The sequence below is a fragment of the Anolis sagrei genome, chromosome 11 (assembly GCF_037176765.1).
Source record: "Anolis sagrei isolate rAnoSag1 chromosome 11, rAnoSag1.mat, whole genome shotgun sequence".
In the NCBI taxonomy this organism is placed as follows: Eukaryota; Metazoa; Chordata; class Lepidosauria; order Squamata; family Dactyloidae; genus Anolis; species Anolis sagrei.
In genome coordinates, this window is record NC_090031.1 from 33,768,987 (window position 1) to 33,776,129 (window position 7,143).

The following is a 7,143-nucleotide window of genomic DNA, read 5'->3' on the forward strand; positions in this document are numbered from 1 at the left end:
TTGTGTTGTTAAAGTGCGAAGTATGGAGCCCTGTGCAGACGGCCAGTCAATGCGACTTAAGCAACGTACATGGCAGGTACTGGCTTGTTCAGTAGACTCTCCTCAACAGTTCCATTTTAGCAGGAAGTCTTAGCATTGAACGGTTGAGTTGTTAAAGTGCGAAGTATGAAACCCTGCGCAGTCGGTCGGTCAATGTGACTTAAGCAACGTGCAGCCATTGAATTCTTGACAGCAGAAGGTGTCACCCCAAAGGAGATTCATCAGAGAATGCAAGCTGTTTATGGTGATTGTGTTGATGTGAGTACTGTGCATCATTGGGCGAGTAAGTTTAAAGATATTGAGGGGACACCTTCTGCTGTCAAGAATTCAGTGACTGCACGTTGCTTAAGTCACATTGACCGACCGTCTGCACAGGGTTCCATATTTTGTACTTTAACACCACAACCGTTCAATGCTAAGGCTTCCTGCCAAAATGGAACTGTAGAGGAGAGTCTACTGAACAAGCCAGTACTTGTCGTACACCAGTACTGCCATCTGTTGAGGAGTTACAAAGGTGGATGCATTATTTTGACCACTAGCTCCCAGAAATTGACACAACTGGACTTAATGTCAGGGGAAACGTTTACCTTTACTATAGGGGGGTATTATTGAAATGTTTGGAGAGATGTATGTGCGGGATGTCAGATTGTCTTGGCGAGGCCTTGATTAAGAGGCAGGCTTCCTCCCAACGCGTCTCTGTGTTTCAATGTTCCTCCAGCTGTCAGCCTTCCAACCCCCTGGAGCTAACCCTTTCTCTGCAACTATCACCACAAATCTTGTGGCTGCAAGTTGGAAAGAGTAATTACAGGGTGTACGGAGAAGTTACTTCCTTCTGCCAAAGGTATCACTCCATCAGCAAATTCCGTCATGATGGGAGAAGCGCCACGGCTCCCCACAATCCCTTTGCCGCCCGTGCCCTCTTTCCACACCAGAAATAAAGCTACAAAGCTGTGATTTGTATTCCAAATTATGTAAATGCCTGATGATTATTTATACAACATCATTATTTCACATTGGTTCAGCCTCCCGCTCACAGGGCCTTCTCAGCAGCTGCTCCCAGGCTCTGAAATGTCCTTCCTAGAAGGACCAGAGTAGCTAAGCAGAGAAAGTCCTGATTAAGAATTGGATGGGAGGCCACCAAGGAATCCAAGTGCCATCTGATCTATTTTAGGGGAACTGGGAAGACCACACCTGTCGATCACTGAAATCCATGAGGTTGCCATAAGCCAACTTGAAGGCACAGACACACAGTACCACCCATAACAACAACAACAGACCTCACAACCTCTGAGGATGCCTGGCATAGATGCAGGCGAAATGTCAGGAGAGAATGCTTCTGAAACATGGCCAGGCACCCTGAAAATGCTTCTGGAACATGGCCAGGCAGCCTGAAAAATTCACAACAATCCAGTAGTTGTTGTGTACTCCTACGTGGCACTATTGGGGTTGGACTGGCTGGCCCTTGGGTGTCTTTTGTAACTATGGTTCTGTCTCCATTCCTCTTGTTTACAAAACCTCACAACCTCTAAGGATGCCTGCCATAGATGCAGGAGAAACGTCAGGAGAGAATGCTTTTGGAACATGGCCAGACACCTGGAAAACTCACAACAATCCTGTTGTTGTTGTGTACTCCTACGTGGAATAATTGGGGTTGGACTGGCTGGCCCTTGGGTGTCTTTTGTAATTATGGTTGTATCTCCGTTCCTCTTGTTTACAAAACCTCACAACCTCTAAGGATGCCTGCCATAGATGCAGGAGAAACGTCAGGAGAGAATGCTTTTGGAACATGGCCAGACACCTGGAAAACTCACAACAATCCTGTTGTTGTTGTGTACTCCTACGTGGAATAATTGGGGTTGGACTGGCTGGCCCTTGGGTGTCTTTTGTAATTATGGTTGTATCTCCGTTCCTCTTGTTTACAAAACCTCACAACCTCTAAGGATGCCTGCCATAGATGCAGGAGAAACATCAGGAGAGAATGCTTTTGGAACATGGCCAAACAGCCTGGAAAATTCACGACATTCCTATTGTTGTTGTGTACTCCTATGTGGCATAATTGGGGTTGGACTGGCTGTCCCTTGGGTGTATTTTGTAACTATGGTTCTATATCCGTTCCTCTTGTTTACAAGACTTCACAACTTCTGAGGATGCCTTCTATGGATGCAGGAGAAACATCAGGAGAGAATGCTTCTGGAACATGGCCAGGCAGCGCGAACAACCTACGACATTTTTGCTGGGAGAAGGAAAGTTTCTGCACGCCAACCTTATCCCAGAAGAAGAGATGGGCCTGGCTGAACTCAAACTCCTCGATGTTGAGCTTCTTCATGAATGGAAGGCGCATCACGTTCAGGCAGGAGAAGATCCAGCAGCGGCCTGAAGAAAGAGAACAATCAATCAAAACAGAAGCAGAGGGGAAATGCTCCAAGCCAAGATGTCTCCAAAGTGTTGTGCAATGAGGACTAGCGGCAACACACTCCCTAATTGTGCAATTTCCCTTTCCAGGAAGTCCAGTCAGCTCCCTCCCTGTTGTTGTTCTTCCACCACCAGGCAGGACCTTTTTTAATCTAGGGAAGGCTTTGGGTTTTGATAGATTGCGGCAGAGTGCACGCTGTGGGTGAGGTCGTCCGGAGTTTGTAAGCCGCCTCAAGTCGCCCTCGGGCTTGAGAAAGGCGGGATATAAATATCCCCCTGGGCAACATCCTTGCAGATGGCCAATTCTCTCACACCAGAAGTGACATCCGGGCAACGTCCCCTGGGCAACATCCTCGCAGACAGCCAATTCTCTCACACCAGAACCGACTTCCGGGCAACGTCCTTCCAGACGGCCAATTCTCTCACACAAGAAGTGACTTCTGGGCAACGTCCTTCCAGACAGCCAATTCTCGCACACCAGAAGCGACTTCCGGGCAACGTCCTTCCAGACAGCTAGTTCTCTCACACCGGAAGCGACTTCCGGGCAACATCCCCTGGGCAACGTCCTTGCAGACGGCCTATTCTCCCATACTGGAAGCGACTTCCGGGCAACATCCCCTGGGCAACGTCCTTGTAGACGGCCAATTCTCTCACACCAGAGCGACTTCTGGGCAACGTCCTTCCAGATTGCCAAATCTCTCACACCAGAAGCAACTTCCGGGTAACATCCCCAGGGCAACGTCCTTGCAGACGGCCAATTCTCTCACACCAGAAGCGACTTCTGGGCAACATCCCCTGGGCAATGTCCTTGCAGACGGCCAATTTTCTCACACCGGAAGCAACTTCCAGGTAACGCCCCCTGGGCAACGTCCTTCCAGACGGCCAATTCTCTCACACCAGAAGCGACTTCCGGGCAACATCCCCTGGGCAACGTCCTTGCAGACGGCCAATTTTCTCACACCGGAAGCAACTTCCGGGCAACATCCCCTGGGCAACGTCCTTGCAGACGGCCAATTCTCACACAGCAGAAGCGACTTCCGGGCAACATCCCCTGGGCAACGTCCTTGCAGACGGCCAATTCTCTCACACCAGAAGCGACTTCCGGGCAACATCCCCTGGGCAACGTCCTTGAAGACGGCCAATTCTCTCCCATCGGAAGCGACTTTGGGGAAACGTCCCCTGGGAAACGTCCTTGCAGATGGCCAGTTTCTCAAGTCGCTTCTGACACAAAATGAAAAAAGATATAAATTTAATAAATCTTCCAGAAGAGCTGGAATTAGCTTTCATCTATTGTTATTGTGACTTGTGTTGTTACTACTACTTCTAGTAGTAATAGTATACTGCTTTTCCTCCCAGGACTGGAACCCAAAGCCTTAATAACTATAGTCACAACCTCTGAGGATGCCTGCCACAGATGCAGGTGAAACGTTTGGAGAGAATGCTTCTGTAACATGGCCAGATAACCCAAAAAACTTACAACAACCTAATAACTACACAGTTTGAAAAGCTATGAAGAGCCAGCCAGGTATAAGGAGGTGCGTCCTCCTCCTTACCTGAGTTTTTCTGGTTGGTGACAGGTTTGCCCTCGGCAGGTATGGCGTGTTGGAACACCTGGAGGGTGTCTTGCACCACGCTCCGCTCCAGGCACAGCTCCAGCGGATCCCCACAGGTGGCCACATTTTGGGCCAAGTGGTACCGCGGCTCCGCTTTCAGGCTGAGGGTGAAAGCTTCGGCTTTCTTCAGGCTTAACCCTGTCCGGAAACAAAACACGGCAGACTGTAAGTTGAATTGGCAGCACTCGAAATAGCCGATTTGCCATCCACCTTCCAAATAAAACCAGGTTAGTAACAAACAGGTGTGAGGTTTCCTTGGAAGGAAGGAAGGAAGGTAGGGCCAGGAAATAGGCTCAAATGGGAAACTCCCTTGCAAGGTTGTTGTGAGAATTAAGTAGAGGAAGGAAAGGAGAGAATAAAGTAAAAGGAGAGAATAAGGTAGAAGAAGGGAAGGAGAGAAGGACAGGAAGGGAAGGAGAGAATAAAGTAGGAGAAAAGAAAATAAAGTAGAAGAAGGAATGGAGGGAATAAGAATAAAGTAGAAGAGAAGAAGAGAATAAAGTAGAAGGAGAAAAGAGAATAAAGAGGAAGGGAACAAGAGAATAAAGTGGGAGAGAATAAGACTAAAGTAAAAGAAGGGAAGGAAAGAAAAGAAGAGAATTAAGGAGAGGAAGGGGACGAGAGAATAAAGTAGGAGAGAAGAAGAGAATAAAGTAGAAGAGAATAAAGTAGAGAGAAGAGAATAGATTCAGTGGAGGATGAGATGAGAGAATAAAGTAAGAGAAAGAGAATGGAAGTAGAGAAGAAGGGAATAAAGTAAAGAAGAAGAGAATAAAGGAGAAGGGAAGGAGATAATAAGGCAGCAGGAGAGGAGAGAATAAAGAAGAGGAAGGGAACAAGAGAATAAAGTGGAAGGAGACAACAAGAGAATAAAGTAGGAGATAATAAGACTAAAGTAGAAGAAGGGAAGGGGAGAAAAGAAGAGAAGAAAGGAGAAGCGAAGGATAGAATAAAGTAGATGAAGGTAGTAAGAGAAGGGAAGGGGAGAAGAGAATAAAGGAGAAGGGAAGGAGAGAATAAGATATTAAGGTAGAAGGAGAGAAGAGAATGAAGTGGAAGACGAGAACGAGAGAATAAAGTAGGAGAGAATAAGACTGAAGTAGAAGATGGCAAGGAGAGAAAAGAAGAGAATAAAGGAGATGAATAGGATAAGAGAAGGGAAGGAGAGAAGAACAGAATAAAGTAGGAGAGAAGAGAATGAAGTGGAGGACGAGAACGAGAGAATGAAGTAGGAGAGAATAAGACTGAAGTAGAAGATGGGAAGGAGAGAAAAGAAGAAAATAAAGGAGATGAATAGGATAAGAGAAGGGAAGGAGAGAAGAAGAGAATAAAGGAGAGAATCATAGAATCAAAGAGTTGGAAGAGACCTCCTGGGCCATCCAGTCCAACCCCATTCTGCCAAGAAGCAGGAATATTGCATTCAAATCACCCCTGACAGATGGCCATCCAGCCTCTGCTTAAAAGCTTCCAAAGAAGGAGCCTCCACCACACTCCGGGGCAGAGAGTTCCACTGCTGAACGGCTCTCACAGTCAGGAAGAGAATGAAGTGGAGGATGAGAACGAGAGAATGAAGTAGGAGAGAATAAGACTAAAGAAGAAGAAGGGAAGGAGAGAAAAGAAGAGAAGAGAAGAAAGGAGAGGAACGAGAGAATAAAGTAGGAGAGAATAAGACTGAAGTAGAAGGAGGCAAGGAGAGAAAAGAAGAGAATAAAGGAGATGAATAGGATAAGAGAAGGGAAGGAGAGAAGAAGAGAATAAAGTAGGAGAGAAGAGAATGAAGTGGAGGACGAGAACGAGAGAATAAAGTAGGAGAGAATAAGACTGAAGTAGAAGGAGGCAAGGAGAGAAAAGAAGAGAAGAAAGGAGATGAATAGGATAAGAGAAGGGAAGGAGAGAAGAAGAGAATAAAGTAGGAGAGAAGAGAATGAAGTGGAGGACGAGGATGAGAGAATGAAGTAGGAGAGAATAAGACTAAAGAAGAAGGAGGGAAGGAGAGAAAAGAAGAGAAGAAAGGAGAGGAACGAGAGAATAAAGTAGAAGGGGAGAAAAGAAGAGAAGAAAGGAGATGAATAGGATAAGAGAAGGGAAGGAGAGAAGAAGAGAATAAAGTAGGAGAGAAGAGAATGAAGTGGAGGACGAGAACGAGAGAATAAAGTAGGAGAGAATAAGACTAAAGAAGAAGAAGGGAAGGAGAGAAAAGAAGAGAAGAAAGGAGAGGAACGAAAGAATAAAGTAGGAGGAGAGAAGAAGAGAATAAAGCAGAGAGAACAGATTCAGAATAGGCTAGTTATCTTAATTTTGAACCTTGCAGGGTCTTCTCAAGGGATAAGGTCACCCTGTTTTGGGGAAGAATGTGTTGCTCTTGCTTCCTGTGCCTGTCTCTTCCCAATGCAGAAGACACAAAGGCACTCTGCTCGTGCTCAGGAGCCCTTCAGGACCAAGGAGAGGGGAAGAGGGGGAAAGAAGGTGAGGGCCCCCCCCTCCCCTCCCTGGAGGCCCTCTGCACATGCTCAGGGGCCCCTCTCCTCCTCGGCCTACACGGCATCCCTCCCTCCTGCGGGTGGGGAAGGGGAAGGGGAAGGGGCGGCCCTCTGCACATGCCCAGAGTCCCTCCCTCCCTCCCTCCCTCCCTCCCTCCCTGCCTGCCTGCCTGCCTGCCTGGGGTCCCGCTGCCCCCTGTCCCCCGCTGCACCTGGGAAGCTGCTCATGGTGGAGGCGGAGAAGAGCCAAAGAAGAGCCGGGCAGCGGCACCGGAAGCCGCTTTTATATGGCCTCGGAAGCAGGAAGCCCGCCTGGCCCGCGACGGGGAGCCGGGAGGGACAAAAGGGGGACGCGCTCGCTCGCTCTCTCTCTCTCTCTCTCGGAGCAGAGAGTCTCTTAAAGGGGACGCCACGAATTTGATTCTCTACCATCCCTATCATCTATCTGTATCTATACATACCATATATATATATATATATACACACCCATACATACACATACATATACACCATATATATATATACACACACACATACACTCCATATATATATATACACATACACATACAATCCATATTTTTATATATATATATATATAT

The 7,143-nt window shown here is 47.3% G+C and overlaps 1 protein-coding gene across 1 annotated transcript in view; it reads right to left on the reverse strand.

Moving 5' to 3' along the window:
- Positions 1-6,894, reverse strand: part of BLMH (bleomycin hydrolase) — a 32,453-nt gene extending 25,559 nt beyond the window's left edge. The window contains exons 1-3 of the mRNA XM_060756700.2: positions 6,757-6,894; positions 4,005-4,202; positions 2,303-2,412 (exon numbers count right to left, since the gene is read on the reverse strand). Coding sequence (XP_060612683.2) covers positions 2,303-2,412; positions 4,005-4,202; positions 6,757-6,772 — 324 coding nt within the window. The 5' untranslated portion in view covers positions 6,773-6,894. The remainder of the gene's footprint in view (positions 1-2,302; positions 2,413-4,004; positions 4,203-6,756) is intronic.
- Positions 6,895-7,143: the final 249 nt, after the last annotated feature.